At 45.3% G+C, this 22,804-nt stretch overlaps 3 protein-coding genes across 7 annotated transcripts in view; 1 reads left to right on the top strand and 2 right to left on the bottom strand.

Annotated features, from left to right (window-relative positions):
• LOC109478209 (dentin sialophosphoprotein-like) overlaps positions 1-4,962 on the bottom strand; it is a 6,365-nt gene extending 1,403 nt beyond the window's left edge. Inside the window, exons 1-5 of the mRNA XM_019779665.1 lie at positions 4,750-4,962; positions 3,363-3,491; positions 2,702-2,818; positions 2,114-2,409; positions 3-1,015 (exon numbers count right to left, since the gene is read on the bottom strand). Of these exons, the coding sequence (XP_019635224.1) occupies positions 3-1,015; positions 2,114-2,409; positions 2,702-2,818; positions 3,363-3,491; positions 4,750-4,836 (1,642 nt within the window). The 5' untranslated portion in view covers positions 4,837-4,962. The remainder of the gene's footprint in view (positions 1-2; positions 1,016-2,113; positions 2,410-2,701; positions 2,819-3,362; positions 3,492-4,749) is intronic.
• Positions 4,963-6,240: 1,278 nt separating this feature from the next.
• Positions 6,241-7,197, top strand: LOC109478251. The gene is made up of 2 exons (XM_019779707.1): positions 6,241-6,494; positions 6,996-7,197. Exons 1-2 carry the CDS (start codon positions 6,294-6,296, stop codon positions 7,152-7,154), a joined length of 360 nt encoding a protein of 119 aa, XP_019635266.1. The 5' UTR covers positions 6,241-6,293; the 3' UTR covers positions 7,155-7,197.
• A 2,396-nt stretch (positions 7,198-9,593) lies between these two features.
• On the bottom strand, positions 9,594-22,431 carry LOC109478337 (protein Wnt-8b-like). Of its 5 annotated transcripts, none has more exons than XM_019779850.1 (6): positions 22,185-22,431; positions 21,987-22,023; positions 17,928-18,081; positions 11,736-11,858; positions 11,342-11,487; positions 9,594-10,451 (listed from the first exon to the last, which is right to left on the bottom strand). In XM_019779850.1, the coding sequence occupies exons 1-6, from the start codon at positions 22,253-22,255 to the stop codon at positions 9,897-9,899; spliced, it is 1,086 nt and encodes a 361-aa protein (XP_019635409.1). In that variant the 5' UTR covers positions 22,256-22,431; the 3' UTR covers positions 9,594-9,896. The 5 variants fall into 5 exon arrangements, with proteins under 5 accessions (XP_019635409.1, XP_019635408.1, XP_019635412.1 ...); XM_019779849.1 differs by having other exon boundaries at positions 22,182-22,428; XM_019779853.1 differs by having other exon boundaries at positions 17,928-18,069; positions 22,185-22,427.
• Positions 22,432-22,804: the final 373 nt, after the last annotated feature.

Raw genomic sequence — 22,804 nt, 5'->3', positions numbered from 1 at the left:
ACCGTCACCACTAGAGTCACCGCTTGACTCAGCCTGCATGGCACCGGCGTCTGCAGTGATGAAACCGTCACCACTAGAGTCACCGCTTGATTCCGGATCAGCCTCTATGGCAGCGTTTTCTGCACTGAAGAAACCGTCGCCACTAGAGTCACCGCTTGATTCAGCCTGCATGGCGCCGGTGTCTGCAGTGAAGAAACCGTCGCCACCGGAGTCACCGCTTGACTCAGCTTGTATGGCAGCGTTTTCTGCACTGAAGAAACCGTCGCCACTAGAGTCGCCACTTGATTCCGGATCAGCCTGTATGGCACCGGTTTCTGCAGTGATGAAACCGTCACCACTAGAGTCACCGCTTGATTCAGCTTGTATGGCAGCGTTTTCTGCACTGAAGAAACCGTCGCCACTAGAGTCACCGCTTGATTCAGCCTGTATGGCGCCGGTTTCTACAGTCATGAAACCGTCGCCACTAGAGTCACCGCTTGATTCAGCTTGTATGGCAGTGTTTTCTGCACTGAAGAAACCGTCGCCACTAGAGTCACCGCTTGATTCAGCTTGTATGGCAGCGTTTTCTGCACTGAACAAACCGTCGCCACTAGAGTCACCGCTTGATTCCGGATCAGCCTCTATGGCACCGGTTTCTGCAGCGTTTTCTGCGTTCATGAAACCGTCACCACTAGAGTCACCGCTTGATTCAGCCTGCATGGCACCGGCGTCTGCAGTGATGAAACCGTCGCCACTAGAGTCACCGCTTGATTCAGCTTGTATGGCAACGTTTTCTGCTCTGAAGAAACCGTCGCCACTAGAGTCACCGCTTGATTCAGCCAGCATGGCTGCAGCAAACACCGAAGCCTTCCCGTCTCCGCTTGATTCCTTCTCATCTGGTTCATCTTGGGTGGACCCTACCTTGGTAGGCTTCTCATCAGCTTCAGCAGGGACGGACGCCTTGGCTCCAGAGCCGTCGTCGCCGTGCAGGGTTCTCTTCTTTCGGATTCTTTTCTCTCTGTGCCTGGGAATGTTGCTGAAAAACACAAAGAGACGGATCAGTACATGCTGGGACATTTACACATTTGTCAACTGGACAGTATAAAGATAAGAAACAAAGCAATGCAAAGTCATGCAAAGGTGGTGGTGTGGGTCAAGAGGTGTGGCGTTTCATTCTCTCATCAGCCTTGTGTAATGTTTCACTCCAAGTTTTACGTCTCGTCTTTCCCGAATGTAGTGCAACTTTCCGATAGTGACGGTTGACTCCAGCGTGTCGAATATGTGACTCCATGTTCGAAACAGATTCGAAGTGCTTTTCGAAGATTCGAACAGAATAGTGTTCGACAGAAACATCTGCTTGTGGCGAGGGGAAGGCCTAGGGGTGTGGACGTCACCAACGCCATTCGAATATGACGTAAATATCAATACTAGTCCCATGCCGTTATATTACGTACGTAAACGTTATTAGTATTTTCACGCACCGTACAGGACAAATTATTTTCAAAAGGATGTAATCCCATAAATTTACTTTATGATCTTCTTGTTGACTTGATTTTGTCTGAATTTGACATTACTTGCCACAGTTGAAATCTTAAGCAGTCCACATTTACTAGTTTGTGAATATTATACAACTTGAGGGCGGTCATCGTTACGGCACGTTCACTTTCACTTTCGTCGTGATTTTCAAACAGGCTGTGACAGAACTAACTGGGTTTACGACAGCCTTTTTCGTAACAAGACAGCTGAATAGCAAAGGAAAGTGATCCAGTTATATTGTACGAGGCATGCACGGCTATCCCAAGGATGCACAACGAATGTGGCCAGGTCCTGAGGCAGAGAACTAGGTACTTTTCCCTCTGTCTGTTTGGACAAGGTAGGTACGTGAACCCTAGCAATCCAAGGTTTTCAACCGTCCATAGTAACCACGGCCTAACATGTACCCTTATTGAGGGACATTAAGCGTCAGGTAGTCGGTAGTGTGTAGCTCGGGAAAGAAAAGAAATGGAACACAAAACAAATGAACATGGCTGATGAGAGTTTATTTGAAATATTCCGTCTTGATGCAGATAGAAGTGAAAGGTTATTCCGTGACCAGCACCACCACCAGTTGAGTAAATAGCCGGCTGATCTCTACCTAGCAAAATCGGCAACATCTTCATCTTCCTCCTCATCTTCAGTGGCATTTTCATCATCTTCCTCATCTTCAGTTTCATCTTCATCATCATCTTCCTCCTCATCTTCTGTGTCATCTTCCTCATCTTCATCTTCTGTGTCATTTTCATCATCATCTTCCTCCTCATCTTCTGTGTCATCTTCATCGTCGTCCTCCCCGTCGTCAGTGTCATCTTCATCATCATCGTCTTCTTCAGTGTCGTCTTCATCCTCATCATCGTCGTCATCTTCGTCTCCCTCGGTGTCATTGGATTCGTCCTACAGAGCACAAGGAAGGGATGTATAAGTGACGTCATTTCCGGCCATAGATTACTACTACTTGTAGTGCTACATGTAGTTGTAGTTCTGCATTCGGCCCGATACTGACGAACATCTACTGGCTCCATTCTAAGGTGTGGTCACACAATAAGACAACACCACTGAGGAGTTATGTGTTTTCAATAAACCAATCATAAAGAGTTAATCATTACTAGCATATGTTATCAGTGACAAGTTTTAGCAAAGATTTAGATTTTAGTGTTACCAAGCTGTTTTACATAGCGATACTTACTTTGTCTGCGTCTTCAAGTGGTTCTAAAAGTTCGGGTGGCAGCATGATGTCAGCCTCGTGTGCACCTGGGGACGGCTCCTCTTCCGGGTGTTCCTCCAGCTCATCCTCAAGCGCTTTCTGAACAAATCAACCAGGCACGGACGAAACGTGAGGCGAGAAATTTACAATTATGAAAAAACGTGAGGCGAGAAATTTACAATTATGAAAGGAAAAAAAAAAACAAGAATTTACCGAGAAGTCTTTTATTTATTTGTTTTATATGTTTTGACTACAGCAAGTAAATTATATAGATGTTGACCACCGTCAGAGAGCAACAAATTTGTTTTTTCTTTCTTTCGAAATCTGGTGAAAATCAATGCGCCATCCATAAAATTACTTGCTGTTGCCTTAGTTATGCTTAGGTCACATTTACAAACCGGGGCCCGGCCGTGCTGTTTGTATAAACGAAAAATTAACCATTCATATCAAGAATATACAGATATAGTGCCCATGAGTATTATTAAAAACCTTTCTGTGTTTAGTTGTCTTTTATATCGTACTTTTCGTTCCCAAAAGCTGCCCGGCCGGGCCCCGTGTGGGAACTGTGACCTCAGCATTAGTTGGGATATCGCGATTTCACAATGCTGCAATATGTTTGTGCATGCGGCAATGTTTGTCTAACCTCTTCTTGAAGCCCAGTTTCTTGCTGCTTTTCTATGAATTCCAGCTCCTCGTCGTTCTCTGCGTCTTGGAAAGCCTTCTCCAACTCTGGGTCGTTAGTCGAGTCGGCGGTGACGTCATCGTCGGTGATCTGACAATACCATATCAAATATCATTTCAAACGTGGCAAATGAACTCGGGCCAACCTACAGCACGGATGTATACACTTGGATTCGATGAAAACGACATACTCGTTTGTATCAGACCGACTGAATCAACTGGTCATGTGAGAGACGATATGACGTTATAATCATAGTAAAGCTAACGTTAGAAAAGAACACGAAGGCCCAGGGTAGTTCAATACATTCACATGACCCACTTTCGGTCCTCGTCTCTGTAGGTCACGTGCGTGCCTATTTTCATTTCTCAGGTTTAAACAGTTTCAATTTTATAGCTGCTAGAGTGGAGTGAGGTGTAATAGTGGAGACATATGAATTCAAGGTGGTCATTTTGGTTCTGAATACGTTCCGTAACTTCCGTTGATTTTTGTTTCTTACACTCATTTTCCCTACACAAAGAAGAACGAAATTTGGCACACATATCAGATATCACGAGACTATGCGGCGTGCTAAGTTTTGTTCATGAAAAGCCTATCTAGGCCCATGCGAAATCCTTATTGATTTTTTTTTGAGCTGCCTTCGTATTTCTCAAACTACGTCTCTTCTTCGAAACTCCACCTGCCACGCATGTATCCAAAATTTGATTTTGTGAATGGATGGATAAACGATCAACTCAATGAAATTGACGGAGGATCTGCACAAGTATAAAGGTGTTCTGCATTCAACGAAAAAGCCAATCTTGATTAGCTCACACAAGGCAAATAATAAGTAACAACGAATGAACTTTGGGCGGAAGTTTTGTGACTATTCTAACTAAACGTGTACTGATTTGCATGAGTGCCCCCCCCCCCTTCGAATTTCTCAGATGACAGCATAATGGCAGACATATTATCCATTTGCACTGTAAAAGTCTGGCATATAAGTAACGATGTAAAACACCGAATCGTCTATTCTGGCCAGATTCCGTTAGTATTGAGAAGATGACTCTAGTTTCGTTGAGTCTTGATGGCCCACGATGTTTTGTACGTGAGATAGGTTTCAATATCCTTCCGAAAATGCCGAACAGGTAATTACGCAAGCCGTCCTACTCCTTACTTCTGAATGCATTTCTGGATCAGCCTCTCGACATGTGTGGACATTGAAACGAAAGAAAGAAATGTTGTTGTCATATTTTTCAAGGTGTCGCAGAGTTTGGCATTTGCATGCGACATTAAATCTTGAATGCGACGAAATTAGTGATTTTCTCATCATCGGTATACCAGTACTACAAGAGAATATGTTCATTCTTACCTCGTTGTCCTGTTGTCCTGCTGGTCTTGACGACACACTCACAACGAGAAATAGCAGGAGGACGGAGAAAAGAGGAATACGGCCCATTTTGGTCAGTTGAAATCTTCCCTAACCGTACAGGTGGTCTGCTTGCTTCGTCTGGGTAGATGTTAGAAAAGTTGTGGTTCAAATAGCTCCGAACACTCCTGTACCGTACTCGTGTTCTGGGACGAACCATTCTACCCAAAAGGGGAGAGCATCGTTGTTACAATCTTTTATTTCAAGTAACGCTGCATACAAATGAGCCAATTGCTTTCTTCGGGAGAATGGGAGAACTGACGTTAACAATTTTCTTAAAGGTTGTTATCAAAGTTTGAAATCTGGTTCGTAGGAATTTTCTTTTTCTAACTTTATAGGAAACTGTTTTTACCAAGAGTGGGAATGGTTCGTTCATATGACGTGCGTCTTTAGACAGATGACGTAGATCTCTAGACAGTCTGGGCTCTTTGCACTGACTACAAAACGCACTTACGGATTCACATTGTCGGGATTTCTTAGTTGTTACAATGTAAAAGACCGAATTTACGTAGGTAGACAGAGTGGGGGCATTATGCACTGTGAACTGACTCGCAGAAACTCCCAGACATGCTACTCCCGAGGTGTAGCAACTGATTGTATAGACCGAGATCATGTTACAGCGAACGCAACGTTTCCAGTTGCAATGATTGGTATAGCTTTTAAACTATGTAAATTTGCTCGTGCTTGTTTCAAAAAGAGAGATGTGGTCTTGTAGATATAGACGTAGCGCAGTAATATAGTACTTGTGAGAGATGTGGTCTTGTAGATATAGACGTAGCGCAGTAATGTAGCACTTGTTCCTTCTTACCCTTATACCTCAGTTATCCAACGCAGTGCATTTGGCCCATTTAGGGTGTGAATATATGCAATAAAGTTCATTATCATTTATAACCAGTGGAAAATTTTTAAAACAGTGGGAAGGTCTGCTCTTCCAAATGTTCATGCAAGATATTTGGTTAACTACAATGTGCCGTGTGTCTTGCACTAAATTCTCTTCTCGGAGTTTCTTTGTGACAGAGTTGTTGGCTGGCCGTACAAGCTGGCCGTACGTAAAGTTACATGGTTTCGTTCTGAAGACATCCGCTAGATGACGCTTCAGTACGGTGAGGAAAATCTACACGCACATGTTCGGAGGTTCTCTACAAGCTGTTACATCTTACAAACCTCTCGATATGTCTTGTCTTCGCCAGACTTCTTTTCTTAGCTGATGATGCCACAGGGTTCATGGAATGGAATCTTGTTGTTGTTCCACAACTTATTGCCATGACTACGAACAACAGAAGAAGGTTGTTTACTTCTTAGTATTTGTTCTAGAACGGTTTTAACTTCAACAGCTGCTGATTGGTTGACATTTGACATGAGAAGTTCTACTTTTCCTTTGTTTAGTGACGACACAATACACTAAGTCATCATAAAAGTCGCCCGACTACATGCTATAGAAATAAACACGGGCAGAAATCTTTTTCGACATCCAGTCAGCCAAAGAAATGAGAACCAGGAGAAAGCTGTACAGACAAAAACAAACCAAGAAGCCAAGGACCAGTGACACGATGACAAAACCGACGGAGGAAAGTGAGGAGACTTACGTGTGCAGCAGGTGCCGGGACCGTGGTGGGGACTCAGGCGGGCTGTTCAGGACGTGTGTCGGCTGTGTGAGCTTCGGCATGTGGCTGCTGTTCTGCTACCTGGTACGTACCTCGCAAAATGAAAACTCGCCTGGCAAGACCTATACACACACGCAAAACACGTCCATGACATACACGCACACACACACACACACACACACACGTGCACAGATACATGCGCGAACACACACGGACACAGACACACACACACACACACACACACACATACATACATGTACAAACCACACACACAGATACATGCACACACACGGATAAACACAACCACACACGCACGCAGACACTCACACACATACAGAGAGAGAGCGAGAGCTCTAGAGAAACACACACACACACACACCCACACACACACATACAGACAGATACATATACTGACACGCACTCATGCAGACACTAAAACAATGCCATCACGGTAGGCAAAAAGGGGATAACGGTTGGTTGATCTGCATATGTCTTCAAATAATTTGCATGTAACGTTATATCATGTAACAAAAACAGCGATCGCTCGTGTAGGTAATGCACTTGTACACTTTTCTGTCTTTACAGATATTCCGTATGGTGTTGTTGGCCCTGTACCCCGGGCTGGCGGAGGCTGAGGACGGGATTGGTCAGGATCCGGTCACGTGTGTCCAACTGACGCTTCCGTCACGTACAATGGCCAACATCCGGGGTAGAATGTCGCAACTTCAGTTCAGAAATATTTGAACATTTCAAAGACTGCGCCAGACGTCCAGTTAATAATGGCTGATATCCATTTTTCCTGCAATGTTTGCCACTCTTACAAATTGTCAGAAACGGCACACACTTAGGCCAACTTGGTTACAAAATCTTTGACATCAAAAGTTTCAACACTGAACAGTTGTACGATATTAAAACCTAGAAAAAGGTTCATACTTCTTTTATCATTGGCGCCATCTTGCAGGTTCAACTAGTATTGCATCAACTTAGTTGTCGCCAAGGTGTTACCTGTGTTTGTTGTTTGAGTGTGATGGCGTCGTAAAACAATGCACATGTTTTCTACATACTAGTTTTGTCACAACTGTGGAAAAAACATGTAAAAACCTGGGGATATGCTGGTTATAGTTATGTAATTTGAAAACAATTATCTGTGTTGACGTTCTAAACAATGGTGAGCATGAACTCATTGTTGGCAACATCGTTGATTAATGTGTCGTTTTAAGCCGTCCTCTTGTCGTTACAGTAAAAGTAGAACACCAATATTTCAGGTGTTACTTGTCTGTGGACGGTCCTGTCACTCCTATGTTTGCCCCTCCCCGGTATAACCTTTACTTTGCGTGTGTCTGCACTCTTTACAGAACTAGAACCGACCGGCCTGTCTGTCTGCGTGCCCATGGTATTTATTTGTGACACAAATCGCACTATTTACCTGTCACAAACAAAATAGTCAGCATTCTCCGGGCCCTCAGCGCGTGTAGAACCACCGGGCACGCGAAGTCAGGAATTTGTGTGCTCTAGAGATTGAGGTCTGCTCTGACGTGGGAACAGTCTTGGAAGTTAATATCGTAAGGTAGCTTCAACGTCGGTTCACAGCGTTTCTAAAACATACAGAATGTAACCATTCATATCGATCTATAACTGTAGCGTTGGACACCCCAAATTAAGTCCAATAAATCCATGTTTACCCATGTAAGAAGTTGGCAGCGCAGATAGCAGCACGTACTGCGCCTGTGCGAAACCCGGAGAGTACATGCGCATAGTAGCATCCGCTACTCTTCATCAGCTGACAAAATCTTCATCAGCACTTCAGGGCAGACAAATTAAAAAGTAATGCATGCTACTTGAAACGTCTGACAGTTTTCAAAATCAGTTGCTTGCGTAACAGTTTTCCTCTGTATCTAATTACATGAATACCTAACATTCATCAACGTAAATTCATTTTTATAAAAAAACCTCCTGAAAGGGTCTTGTCGTAAACATTGTTCATTGCTTCACTAAAATTCCACATAAGATCGTTCATCATGTTTTAAGAGGCCTACATGTCCTACCCACGGACACTAGAGTGATTTCATAAACACCTACACAAAGCACGCTTTTGACTGACAGCTTCCATTGCCTCGAGTGGAAAACAAAAGCCACTCTGTATGAACGAACACTTCCAACCCGGTTAGATTTAATTATTCATTAATTGTTTGTAAAATAGGTCCGTTCCCCCGGCTATAGAAACTTGACGTGCCCTGTGACGGGTTGTCAGCCCGCCCGACTCCCACCGAGGACGGACAATGCCGAAGATGTGCGGTAGCTAGGTTTCTGCCCGGAAGCAATCGTCTTTTCAGCGGCATGAGAATGCAGGCGATTTGACAAACGGGAAGGATGCCAAAGACTAAAGAATCGGGCGGGCTCAGCAAACTGTACAATCCGCACAGTGGGCGACTAAACACTGGGTTGTGCTTGGGTTAACCTGTTCTTCGTGTCCCTCTTTGTTCGAGGGGGAGCTGAAAGCACGAATCTATTGTTCTCATCATCCTGTGTGGTTAACTCACGTGTACCAACCTTTCTCGATTCCCAGAGAGGTAAGTCTATGCAATGTGCGATACACTACCTGAGCTGTTACTAGGGAGACAGAACTGGCGAATCTGTCCCGTCTGTTACCTTCGACAAGAAAGATATGTTTACGGTACCATTTAAGGCTGTGTCTGTTTATGATTACTCCATTTATTGGCATACTTAATTCAATATTCAAGAAGTTATGATATTTGGTACGTGTAGACAAATCAAAGGACCTTCTAGCGACTTTCTAAGGTACTGCAGAGGAACCTCCATTTTTGATATCTCATGTTTTGAGTGTTTATGGTTATTTTGAGTGGCAGGTAGCTTGTATATGGACCCTAGGCCTAGCATACGAAGCTATATTTGGGTTCTCTGGCAACTTTTCTGGGAACTGCAGGCGTGATTTTATCGGAAACTTTGAAACAAGAACTCAAGATGGGTTGAACGGATTCGTGTGATTCTTGGATTATGAATAGTTCATAGCCCAAGGTTTAGTGTTCATTATCAAGTAGAGTAAAGTTACTATTCCACTATTGTTAATCGTATGATCCAACTCATTGCATAAGTTAATTGTCGCTAATATATCAACATAACGGACAAAGGCTCCAAGAGAAAAGAAACAGTCAGCAGCGAAGAGGTAGTTTATCATTTATTTACAAGAAGAAATATTCATTTTGGGCAAGTACAACCTCGCCAAATAAATAAATGTCAGTCATGTAGTCTTGACAATTATGTACATCACTAGGAACCTGTCAAGACAGTCACGTCATAGAACGTGGGCTCCACGTCAAATTCCGTTTCCGGTATAAATTAAATGCCTTCTTCTTCGATTACATGTTTCATTTCCGGTTATTCCGACTCTACCATCTAATGGTTTGTCGCAAAGGGCGCGCCACAGAGGCGTTGCCAAAAGCCGTGTCAACTGAGCAACAAGTTCATTCATATTTTGTTTCTTCTCCGCTGCTTGGACTTTTTCCTGACGTTTTTCCTCCGGTTTTTGCTCTCCCTCTGGACGCAGATGTACTTGGTGACGGTCTTGGTGCACTGCGAACACTTGACGGAGCAACACCAGTGGAACTTGCAGTTGCAGCTGCTGGTCACTTCAGTCGTGATCCGTTTCGGAACGTATCCGCAGTCTTTACACAGGCGTTTGCAACTCTTCTTCTCGTACTTGTCCGTGGTTTTCCCGCCGCGGATGCACTCCCTTCCCAGGGTTCCCCGCGAGCCGACCGTGAGGTTCTCCCTGCAGTAGTCGGGAGAATCCTCCAGGAACACCATGTCCTTCTTCAGCCCGGGGTTCCTCTTGGAGCTGGCGCTGTTGTTCTCCGTCAGTTGCCCGCGCACGTAGTCCACCTTGTCCGCCTTCTTGTACTTCTTCTTCAGAAAGACGCCGATGGCGCGAAAGTCGGCGAGCTGGAGCCAGCAGGTCTTGGTCGTGCAGCTGCCGGACACGCCGTGACACTTACACACCCGCTTCATGGTCTGTCTCACCGCCTGCAGGGGCAGAAAAAAACACCAACACCGCACATGAGAATCGCCTAAAAATCATAAACTGGTCGACTGTCTTCTAGCTTGCACTTCTAGCTAGAGATTTGGTAGCAGACTGGCTTTTAATTCTGAATCATTTACTTCAAGGAGTAGCCTGGTATACATCGTTCTCCGGTTCACTCCTTCTTCACAGAATGTTCGTCAAGGACAGCGATCGAAGGAGCAAACCGGAGCTAGAATAGGCTGGGAACTAGGCTACAGACTCAACAGCAGGTCAGGGGTGTCTGTGGTGAAATTTCGTTGGAGCATGTTGGCCCCGGAACCGAGGAGCTGGCTTGTGTAGGCCCTGGCTATGAACTATGAGGAAATTTGGGGAGAAGACCAGCGCTGTTCCGGATGGGTAGCGCCGTCCTCCGCCGATGGAAGGACGAGGTCATATCAGCGGGAAGTGTGGACGGATGGCCCGGCCAGACAGACCTGTCACTACCGTGGGAAAGATGTAATCTGCCAGACGTACGTAATACAAGCGGCTTAAACAAAGTTCTAGCATCGAAGGTCGCAGTGTTAATTCAAAACTACGCTGCCGGGTCTTTAACTATGTGCATTGGGTAATGAAGGCTTAGGGTAATGCGTTCTGCCATAGTTACAGCCAGTGCACCTGTTCAATAGCGCGGTCACATACGACTTTTATGCAGGAGATTTTTCACGTCGGTTGTAACAGAACTGAAGCAACCACCGACAAGGATCTAAGACGGCCATTTACGTGAAAAATGTAGCAGAATTTTACAGGAATCCCAAGAATGCCCTCAGTTGGCTATCGTTGTACGGCGTGCGCGACCGAGCCCTAAGAGGCAGACATAAGGAAAACGACGAGAAGTTTAGAAAAGGTGACTCGCCTCCCTGCCGACGTCGTTGTTGTGCCGGTTCATGGCGGCCCGGGCGTCCTGGCCGTTCTCCACTCCGTCCGTGTACATCTCCGAGATCTCCTCCCCGAAGGCGATGTCGTCACTACAGCCGCCCCACGTCCAGCCGCCCTCCGCTTCTGCAGGGCACAGACACGTCAGAGAGATGATCAAACGAGAGAAAACAAGACATCGGAGATTTCAAACCCGTGGGAAGTATATGAGATTTACTGTGAATTCACTGGCACAACCTAAGAGATGATCTGACGTACTTTCAAAGGACCTTTTACTTTCGAGAAACTGGCCCTGGAAATAGTCTGGCACCCAGGCTATGAAACATTTAATTCGGGTAAGGAAACATAATGGGACAGGCAAATGTCGCCCTTACTCTTCCCGTTGTTGGTCAGGTCGCAGCCGCATTGCTCGAAAGCGCCCTTGCTGCAGTTCCGAGTCAGGACGTACATCACACCGGCGGCGCTAATCGCGTGCACGAAAGACGTCTCCCGATTGGCTGTAAAACAAAAGGAAAAGTCAACATCATTTGACTGTCAACACAGCCTCTCTACAAGAATTGAAGAATGAAAATAAGAGAAAGTACTGTCTGAAGCCAAGCAAACTGAAAACACGTTTTAACACTTAAAATGTTATGAGAATAACACTTCTTTCATAGTTTTGTACATTGTGTATTGTTTCTCTAACGTCTGTGTATCTATCTGCTTGGTAGTCTCATACTAATTGCCATCTGGTATTCCCCCTTCTTAAGAGACCAAAACAAGGGATATTGCTACAGAATGCCAAATACATAAACAAACATAAGTTAAACAAACAGGACGGAGAGTTGGAAGGATAGCTGGGTCCGTCATGTCGGATTTGTATGGCAGAACTAGACAAGCAGTAAGTCAGTCCGATTACCTGTATCACTGAACTCCACGGTGCTTAGTCTAGACTAGAGGAAAATATCTGGCAAACACAGCTGTCCCATAGCCAACTCTTCAATATACCATGTATAACTGTGGTGTTTGCCTGCTCGTACAACTATCGCACCCGATTAGTTTGGTAATCTTCGGAGGATATATAAGATGTCTAGACTTTTGGACTCAAGTGTACTGGATCACGTCTTTTGTTTTCGTTTCAAGCGTTCAACAACTTACTCCAGCAGTGGTGACGACGTCGATAACGTTAGAATATTCGCACCGCATTTTGACGGGGAAAGGGTCTGTCGAAAAGAGATGCTGGGATACAAATACGTTCTCATAGTCTAGGAAAATTCGCCAGGTTTTCATTTTAGTAGTGGTTAGGCCCGTCTTGTCTTTTAGACTCTTTTATGCGTTTTGTTGAGCTTTCTATTTTGTCAGCTTTTCTTTCTTTGGGTATTTAGACGGTACAGCAAAAAAGCGTCCAAGGCAAGCCTAACGGGTACTGGGAGAGTAGGCAGGTTTTCTGTGCACAGGGCCCGCCGGGTGAGCACGGTAACGCGGGGAGTGATTGACACGACGGTGAAAGGGTCCCGTTCCGCTCATCATGGCGCTAACAGCGGCGTGGAGAGGCTTTATCTCGTGTGTGGGCATTCCCCATATCCCTCATCACCTGGCTGCACCGGCAACCCAAAGCTTCTCACGGACGGCCATTCATTCCCACATTGCAGCAACCGCTGTGTCCACTGCCCATACGCACCCACATGGAAAATTAGCCGCCGTATTTTTCAGGTCAGTTTTCTCTCCGACATACCGAAGACATTGTGTCCTTGACTTTGTTTCTCTTGCCCTTGTTCCCTGCCATTTTTGTGGGCTTTACTACTCTAAAACGGCACGGCTTATGGAGAATCCTAAGTCCCCGTGCTAAGAAAAACACGTCCCCGACTGCTGAGATGCAGACTGAAGAATCAAGACATCTTCGCCTGCTCGCTGTGAAAGAACTGGGCACTGTGCCATTCCAAGGAAAACGAGAAGCCCAGAAAAATCACAGATCCAAGACAGATAAATATTTCTAGTCCACGATCACAAACTAAAGAGGTGTTGAAAACCTGTGAAAAATTATAAAAGCGCTTGTCGTCAGTTTTAGTCCTGTGAATGGCCAGACGATTATTATGTTTCTGACATACTACACGGTGTAAATAATAGCTTTCATACGTGCCCTCCCGCTACTGAATCGGATCTGCGGCACAGAGCCAATGGCGGGTTGGGGCAAGCCCACCTTTACATCCTGCCTGCCGAAAGTCATCTTGCCACCGTACCTGGCGATCAATATTATATTTCTTTAAAGTAAAGGAGTATTTAATCCCCGTTAAATGATTTTCTGCACAGGTGGGCGGTTGTTTGACGTGCAGTGTTTGTCCGGGCTGTCAGTGACTTCCCTGTCTGCGTTGTTGAGCGGCGGTGAAGCGCGGACAGGGCGGACGGCGCTGTGTTCTCCTGTCACACGACACAGCCGCTGATGGATGGCAACGTAAACTGTCCGACCGCCGAGGTTTATGGATGGATGTGGAGGGCGACATGTAGCAACCACAGGAAAACACAACGAAGTACACACAAGTGCATCTCACTACGGCAGTAATATCTAGTGTTCTGGATAGATATCAGATAAAAATACCAGTAAACACCAACATGTGTTGACGTACGCGTCTTTCTGTCGACGTCACTTCGAAATAGCATGGAGGTAAACGAAATACTAAGGTGATCATGCCACATACGATTGCAACAATCTGTGCCCTTAAGCTTTAAGTCTAATCCTAGAATATTTTTCGACTTAATGTTATACCAGAAAGCAGGATGTTCTGGTCTTAAGAAACCCGTATTAGAGCGGACAAGAGAATCGAACCCCACCCAGTCAGTCAACATGACATCGCAGCTGTGCGATCGTTCCTGTACAGCGGGCCTCGTGCCCCAATACTTGTGTGAATGTGTCAAAGCTCCTGTAAGGAATTTAGTTGATAAATATAATAAAGGCGATGTAGGCGTATTTACACATTTGACACCGGCTTGAATCAAAGTAGGACAGCTGTTACAGAGAACAACTCTCCGGGATGTTTGACTCGGACTCGGGGCTTAGAACGTGACAAGCCAGGTGAAAAACAATCACTAGTACACCAGCAAGCGCGAAAAGAGATGAAAATTCATATCCCCGTAGCTTTTACCACATGGGGAAACAGGTGACATGGGGATTTGTGGAGATAGGAAGGACGTGCGAGTTTTAGACACAAGACACGAAGCTTAAATCCTGTCGTGTCTGTTCGCATTGCAGCTGGTACCATATTTGCCAAAAGTATCTGAAGGGTATGGTCGTAGTGGGCCGGGTCCGACAGCTTGCCCTCTCGCTTACGGCGTGATCATATTTTTCGTACGATTCATGATGTCGTAAAATTTTCAAGCAAGCTGTGACGAACCAACCGCCGACGACGGTCTAAGATATACTTTTTCCGTAGCAAGACAGCTGAATTTTGCACTCATTGTGCTCAACAATCCCAGTAACGCATTCAACTTATGCGACGTATGCGATCGTGTACTGGTACCTAAACAACGAGGTTTAACCTCCTTGACCAAATGTAGCATTTCATGTTTGAAGTCGCGTTGTTTTTTTAATATTAATTAGTAGCTTCTTTTCAAAATCCCGAAACTACAAATGAATGAATGAAAATAAACAAGGGGGGCTTAAACGGGCAGGGGGTTCGACGCATGCTATGGAATCATACAAATTCATGATACAGAACACATATGGTTTCATAGACCAGAATATCAATAAGATAGTTTCTTCCTGTGTAATTTTTCGTCACGGTCTTGACTTGGGCCATTTTACTGCCGATCAGATGCTATGTCAGTAAGGTACATTAGTAGTACCAATAAGTATAATAACATGAAAACTTCAATCGGATGAGATTGCCCATCGTCTTTCGCTTATCACAAAGACACCCTGATTCCCAAAGCGAGAAATACCAGCGACTGGTCATTATTTTAGAGCTAGGTGGAACTTACAGACCCATGTCATCCACCGTGTGGGAACGTTGCTACGGTTGGAAAGTTTTTTTCTGGGTGGCCTAGTTACTGTATCTTTGATCCCAATGGCAGATTAAGGCGCCCTTTTGCTGATGATCTCCCGCCGGCCAGGTAATTTCCGTTGTCCCGCATGTAGCCGGACCACGTCACCGACACCGACTCGTCGGCGTGCCCTTCTGAAGTTCTGTCCCAAAACTGACGCCGTAACTTTCATTATTCTCAAAACAAACATGATATGATCTTTAATATTTATCATAAAACTAAGTGTAAAATGGCCATACGGCTACTTTTCTAGTCGTTTTCGTCAAATCTGGGAGTTGTACCTATGAGTCCAACTTGTGCTCATTCTGGCAGTGTGACTTAAATTGGGCTGTGTGGTGCTGTATGCAATGATAATGCATCACATAAGAGTTGACAGTTTTGTGTTGCGATATTTTGCCCCTAGCCCCCCAGGAAGATTACCTTGACACATAAATCAATCATGCCTCGAAAGAAGAAGGACTCGGTGACCTCAATATCAATATTACTAAAGGGAGGGGGCACAAAGGCATGGAACTCAAACCTCCCCCTCCCTGTTTCCAAACGCATCGTGCACTTGTGATGGGCACAGCCAGGCTCGATACCTTTGAAGGCATGAGAAAGAGCAAGAATCAACAAAGTCAAGCGTCTGAGCGTACACCGACCCCTTGCACCAAAACACACCCGCACTGCCAGCCACTGAAAAAAGTCACGGGCCAAAAAACAAACGTTGATTGTTGTGCAAACCGTGACTGTAGTGGAAGTCAGGGATTTCCAACTTTTATCCCTTTATCCGCGATATTTGTACCAAAACAAGGCAGTGAAATCAAATGCCGGGGCTCTTTCCGGTCATGTTACAGTAAACAAAGTGGGGAACCTGTCCATCAGAAGGTGAATACGGGAACTGGTCACAACACTAGTTCTGAGGAGAATTTCCCCGTTTTTTGGCTCATATTTGGAAGGGAACCCTGGCCTGTGGCTTCAGTACTGACATCAGGTGGACCCGGGAGTGGCGCATGTTGTGTTCTGACCGAACACCTGTGTACCTCCGCCCCATCCCGTACAGGTATACCAACAGGTAAGGTTTCTCGCTGGAACATTAGCCCTCGCATGTGGTCACCCGGCTGTGCTTCTAGCTTCCTGTCGAGGGCACGCTATACACCCCTGATTGGGCACTTAACACTCTGGAAGTTTGCGGAAGTCAAGTTTACATGTTTAAATCCCGAGCCCTCCTGACACGGTACACACCCCATGTTAAGTCACCACCGTCTCTCGCACACAAAAACGTCTTTGTTCTACCTCGCTCAGGTGATATCAACGCATCAGCAATGCTTGTACCAAAGATGAGCAGCAAATAGCCATGCTACATAGATACGGCAAGCCGAAAATACGACTAGGGCTACAAGTGTCCTGATAGAATGTACGGGGCATGCCTGGTCCAATGCCATGTTCCTAGCGGTCTCTCCCCTCTCGCTATTGCCGAATACCTGAGGACAGGTGAGACTAGCTTGGCAGGAGGATTACCTGGGCTTAGGTGTTTGTCACGGAAGGGTATCAAACTAAGCCTGACGATCCGACAACACATCTACCCGCCTCCATATCAACACACAACCATCCACGATATGCTCTACACAGCATGTACCATCCTTCAATACCACGGACACATGCCGTCCGTACAAACAACTATCCGACCAGATGTTATAGCGATCTACAAATAATTTTATTGATCGCACAATAATGAACTGTGACCTTCTATAACGTAGCTCCTTTATACGAGTACATAGCTACATTCGTCGTAGGTCACCACACGATTTTGATGTCGTAGGATTTTCACAGAACCAACCGCCGACAAGGATTTTCAATACTAAGACAAATAAATTATGTACGAAATCTCCACAACTACCCCAAATTTTGCGATCGTGCATATGACCAGACCCATAGGAACGTAAACACTGTGCTAGTAGGTACGACAAAACCAGGCACTCTTTCTCACACTGTTTTCCTCAGGAAGAGAGGGTGGGCGACCCTATCACCTATGGGTCATCAGAACAGGACACAGGTCTACACGACTATAACCGCAACATATTCTGTACATATGTAACATGGAGGGAGGGCTCTGTGGGTGGTAGAACTAGAACGACAAGGCAAAATATGACACGGTAGAAAATAAGATCTTTTTACCATCTATCAGCCATTTCTACTCTTGAAATTTGGGATGATACATGTGGACTTCCTTGTTGTCGTTTCACTCGAACCCTACATACTACACATTGGATTTGAATCGGATTTTTTGTCAGTTTGAAAGAGTTTGAATATAATAGTAACTGGGTAAATTCGTCTCCCACTGCCTCAAAAGAAGAAGTCAAATCCAACAAAACTAGTATGTTGTAGAATGTAATATAACTTTGCACATAGCCTCTCATATCATTGTATCTTCTTTGTCATACACATTGTTGTTTGCATTTGCACTTAGTCCTCGGGCATGATTTAATAAACTTTCACAAATAACCCTTCCGATTTGGGCCTTAACTGACTTTCACAAAATCTAGAATTGTACAGAAGAGAGTACTGACCGGGTAGGGTGTTGGGTTTGAACATGGACAGCGCGTTGTCGGTGCAGTTCCACCTGTCCCAGGAGAACTGGTACTTGCACTCCTCCATGGCGGTCTGCGCGCCCGCGGCCACGCTGCTCGCGTACTCGTACGTCTGGGACGCCTGCAAGGACGACTGGTGGGTCAACATTTACAAGTTACAACACAACTACTTTCCAGCAGAGGTTTAGGTTTTGGCTTATTTTGGCGTGTTTCTTTTTTAGACTTTTTAAATAGGGGTTTCTATTTTGCACTGGATTTTTTTCACGGTGCAAAAAAGAAACCCGATAAAAAAAGCCTAAAACACGCAAAAATAAGCCAAAACACAAACCTCTGCTTGGAGAGTACAATACAACGCAAATCGTTAGGCAGGAAAAGATTCGAAGCATCTCAAACACTACAATTTTTATATAGAATATAGAATGCAGTAGAATACTAGTACTAGTATAACATGACGACTTAATCATACAATGTGTGTTACGGAATGAATGACAGTCGAGCATACTACTAGTAATATTGACTGAAACCACGATAACAGGATTTCAAATGTTGATGGGGGTACGAGTTTTTCGTCATGTCACTCAAAAACAACGCTTAGATACTAGGTGGCTAAGCACTGTCCTCTGACACTTTGAGGGGAGGGAGGTCCTCTATCAGGTGATCTGGGCTTCGATTTCATTTACAAATGTATCATGATTCACGTTTAAGTGAGATTCACACAAGACAACAGGAATACCAACAGCAACTCGTGCAAGCAGTTGGTCCGATGGAAGCGTTTGAATAGCAGCTATATAGTGATTCAAACATTATACTGAAGTGGTAACACCTTCGCATCCCTGTCTGGCTATTAGTATCAGGTCACTCTCTCTATACCGTCTAATGAAGTAGTGGTATTTGTTGACGTGTTTTACATTAAGTGTTAAGCATTTGTTCGTCCCATTTCGAGACAAAAGAAGTTACCGATGGTAAGAGATAGCCCAGCTCGGAGCCTGAGGAGTTATCTTAAATGGCGTGACTAAAATGGTGCTACGACAAAATGTCCTCCCGCGGAGCTGGCCGTATGTTGTCCGGGCCGGATGTCGGTCAGGGGCGCGCCAATGTCAAAATCATAATTGATGGATGGGTTTTGGTGCACACATGTCTCCGTGGGAAAGCCGGTGCGAAAGTACGTCCACCCAGTGTTCCGTGGCGTTTGTCCTTATCGTATCATCGCTACGGAACGATTATCGGCGAATACTTGAGTTTCAGAGATGCGGAAAGATAAGATTGGGGGCCTGAATAGCAGCGCAAACATCTGTCCATTCGTATTACGTCAGGCTGGCAGAATATACCTGCCCATCCGAGCGGCCCAGTGGCGTGTGCATGTTTGTTTATATTGCAGCTACCAGATCCATTATTTCGCCCCATCAGAATATCAGTGCGACCGGTAGCCATGATCTATCAATGGCGGGCATTCACACGGACGGGTTTACTGTATACACGGCTTGGTCCGACACAGGGAAGCATTGTCTTGTGTATCTGGGGTCATGGATTACATAGCCACTAATGCATCGTGCTTAACTCTAGTGATTGGATCTTAGCTTTATTAGCCATCGCTGTACCCAACATAAACCAGCCGTGCTACTTGTGTTTCGGAGTGGTTCAGAGTTGTGATCACTTGTCCTGTTGACGCCCGATAGAAGCCTGCGTGTAAAGTGCGAAAGGTGAAAAGAAACAAGAAACACAAAACTACTGTGGCCAGTCGAGCAGGAGTGGTTTGGGGTGTTGCCACCTGAAAAGGGCCAAACAATACGGAAAGAAAAGATACAATCTACCCGCATCGTTTTCAAACATTGCGCTATTCTGTGTAGTAATGTAATTGGAGGACTGTTGATATCGACAATGTCTACTAAACAAGCCATGCCATGCCGTCATGCCCAAACGTAAAAGTGCGAAGTGCCGGTGGAGAATATCAACAAAACATCACAAAGTGCTCTGTTGAAACGAGCAAGCTTTAAATAACTAAAAGGGCACGGTGAATTGTGTGTCTTGATGATACATCCATTGTGTTGTCGGGATGCGTCAGTATGTGAATACAGGAGATAGCGGAGTGCGTTTTCACAACAAGCCCGGTTTGTGTCTGTGCCCGAGGCAGTTTTCGTACCTGTCATATTTGCCTTGCCTTCCCCCAACACTACATCTCTCATACGATATCGAAATTTTGAATTTCTCTTTACTAAATCCAACAGCATCCTTACCACATTGTTCGTCCAACAATAATTAGCAATGGCAACTTTACAAATGGTAATGACCTGGCGTCGACGCTCAATTAACAATGGTGTTTTGGATCTGGGAAAAAAACTATGAAATAAGCGTCACACGAAAAAAAATCCCCAATGGAAAAAATATATAACAACAATACAACGACGTGTTTTCACAGACCAGAGAGCAAGTTTTACCCCCAGCCGAGCCATGTTACAGAATAACGTCTCTATGGAATTAGAGCTGTGAGTATTTCTAGAGGACCATTATGTCCAGGTTCGCTGCGGCGGCTACAAGAACAAGAGGACAAAGTCTGGTAAAAAGGATCGATAAACCCGTGGCGCTTGCCTCACTCTCTTGGGTTCAAGCGACCATGACTTCCGACTTGTAGGTTTTCATCGAGACGGGAAAACACACCAGTCTAACTTGCGCCTCTTTTCTTTGTGATGTGACATTTTTCCCTGTTCATATGTTCGGTGGTGTTGAACAACAAGTGGGTCATACGTCTAGATTGGAACCCGGCATTGTAATGTAGAAGTCGGTGTCTCTAACGTCATCCGCTCTAACGTAGCCTCGAAAATTAGTATAATGCCAAGTCCCAGAAGCGACGAACGATGCAAATTGCCTGTCAACATGGGCAAAGATCTCTGTTAACTTTTTGTTAGATACTAGTACTAGTAATCATGTCCGAAAAGATATAGAAGTAGCCAATATATTTCAGCGTTTTATTATTCTTTGTTGTTGCTGTTGTCAATGCGTCTATGACAATGGCCAAGATTGCTAGAGCCTTTTCAATGAATATTTTAATTCAACGGTCGGGAGGGAGGTAAAAATTTACCCCTAAAGAAAGCCGAATCAGAGGAACATGTCTACTTTGCGATGGAGCTATGTCTATCGATCCACGGGAACATGAAGTTGGTGCGAGCGGCTCGTCGGGGGGTGAGTACAAAGAGGGGGGATTTGGCTAAGAAAACATAACAACATGGTCTGAATTCAATATGGGCACACACATTGCTACGCGCCGAGAACTTATCAACCAAGCTTCGGGAGGAAGGAATCACACACCCCGGTACCCACACACACGGGCGCGCCTAGACTGGTCTTTGCGTCCTTGGGGTACCTCAAACTCCCCGTCTGTTAACCTTTGCGTCGTGCATATTGAAAAGACTTGCTGGTGACTGCGACGATATCACCCCAGCCCGATCTGAGAGGCTATCAAAAGCCCGCCGAGAGAAGCTCTATCCGCCGCGGATAAAGCTGGCTAAGAGCGGAACATGTAAACATACACGGTGTGCTGAAATACATTCTATAAACAAGCACTAAATTCGATATTAACACCTGAGAGGGCCCGATGCTTCGCGCCGTGTCTCGATCCGGGTCACGGCGCGCTAGAGGACGACAAGCGGGCTCTCCTCTCGTTGAAACAAGCCTTTCTCCGGCCGTCCGCCGGTGATGGATCAGACGTCAGACGGCCTGGGAAGCCTTATGAATATTTGCCATTCCCCCCCGCTTGAATCTTACATTTCACATTCCCCGTGCAGCAGCCTACACGTGGTGCAAACACGCCTCGTCCCCCTTTTACCTGCGCGACCTTTTCCAAATGTTTCCTCTGATTAAAACTCACTGCGTCAGAAGTTAATTGATTACACATACTAAATAGGGACCCCATTATCGGTCTCCATGTGACTCTGTAGAGAGAAGCCCTCCATGTTTGTATCGATTCTGGAATGGGTAAGCTCGTAAAGTAATCCAAGATCTTTTAACAATAAAAGAGAGGAGAGGTAATATAACACATCTTACCTTGGGTCCTGTGATCAAGAAGTTGCTCTGTAGAGTCCTGTGGAAACCAGACAATCAAAATTCGTCATTCCCGTCAACACAGAAACTACCTCTGTGGTCTCTAACACAACTTCTCAGCGCTATTTTCAACACTCATAGTTTCTATCATAAAATAAAAGGAACAGTTGGAAAGTTCTGTAGACTGACTTCACTCACCACCCATTTGACTCCGCCGTCCTGAACAGAACGGCTAGAAGGAGCGACATAGACCAGAGGACCCGGGTGAACATCGTGCCTGTTCTACTCAACTACCGATTAGCTACTGCTGATTCCACACCACTGACTCACAGACCGGCGCTTCGCAAATACTCCACTTCCCACTTCTGGCCCGGGATAAATAATTGCCCAGAGCGAGTGAACTGCGAATTTGAAAGGGTGCCTTTCAGGGCGGACCAATGACAGCCCGTCCGAGAGCACATGAAAGGGCGCCGAAGTTAAACGCCGGCGGGCGGGTATTGTGGAGGAAATCAGGAGGATAGGTGACGATCGCTTCTCGCTAAACCAAGCCGTGAATACCTGGGCTATTGTCTTAGGGAGATTTTCGCGGCTTCCTTTGAGGGGGTCGCTCTTAAGCGCCTTTAGATCACTCCCTTTTTTTGTCTGCGAGTTACCGAGAATGTACCTGAAGAGGATCACCCCTCTAAACGATCACCTGCCTCTTCAGCTATGACGCAAATACACCGGAGAAAAACGTCTATCTCAAATATATACATGCCAACTGAGCTAGGAGCTACAAAAGAGTCGGATGTAGCCAGTAATAATAAACTATAGTTGACCCA

Source organism: Branchiostoma belcheri, unplaced genomic scaffold, assembly GCF_001625305.1.
Source record: "Branchiostoma belcheri isolate BF01 breed outbred unplaced genomic scaffold, Haploidv18h27 scaffold43, whole genome shotgun sequence".
Taxonomy (NCBI): Eukaryota; Metazoa; Chordata; class Leptocardii; order Amphioxiformes; family Branchiostomatidae; genus Branchiostoma; species Branchiostoma belcheri.
This window is presented reverse-complemented; position numbering and strand designations above follow the sequence as displayed.

What these genes read in the sequence shown, in the direction of transcription:
- LOC109478251 (XM_019779707.1), top strand. Translation starts at nt 6,294, where the DNA reads ATGAGAACCAGGAGAAAGCTGTACAGACAAAAACAAACCAAGAAGCCA. An exon ending in GGCTGCTGTTCTGCTACCTG is followed by an intron (nt 6,495 to 6,995) that starts GTACGTACCTCG and finishes CTGTCTTTACAG; the next exon opens with ATATTCCGTATGGTGTTGTT.
- LOC109478337 (XM_019779849.1), bottom strand. Translation starts at nt 22,255, where the DNA reads ATGTTCACCCGGGTCCTCTGGTCTATGTCGCTCCTTCTAGCCGTTCTG. An exon ending in TCTTGATCACAGGACCCAAG is followed by an intron (nt 18,082 to 21,986) that starts GTAAGATGTGTT and finishes TTGACCCACCAG; the next exon opens with TCGTCCTTGCAGGCGTCCCA. An exon ending in ACAACGACGTCGGCAGGGAG is followed by an intron (nt 10,452 to 11,341) that starts GCGAGTCACCTT and finishes CTGCCCCTGCAG; the next exon opens with GCGGTGAGACAGACCATGAA.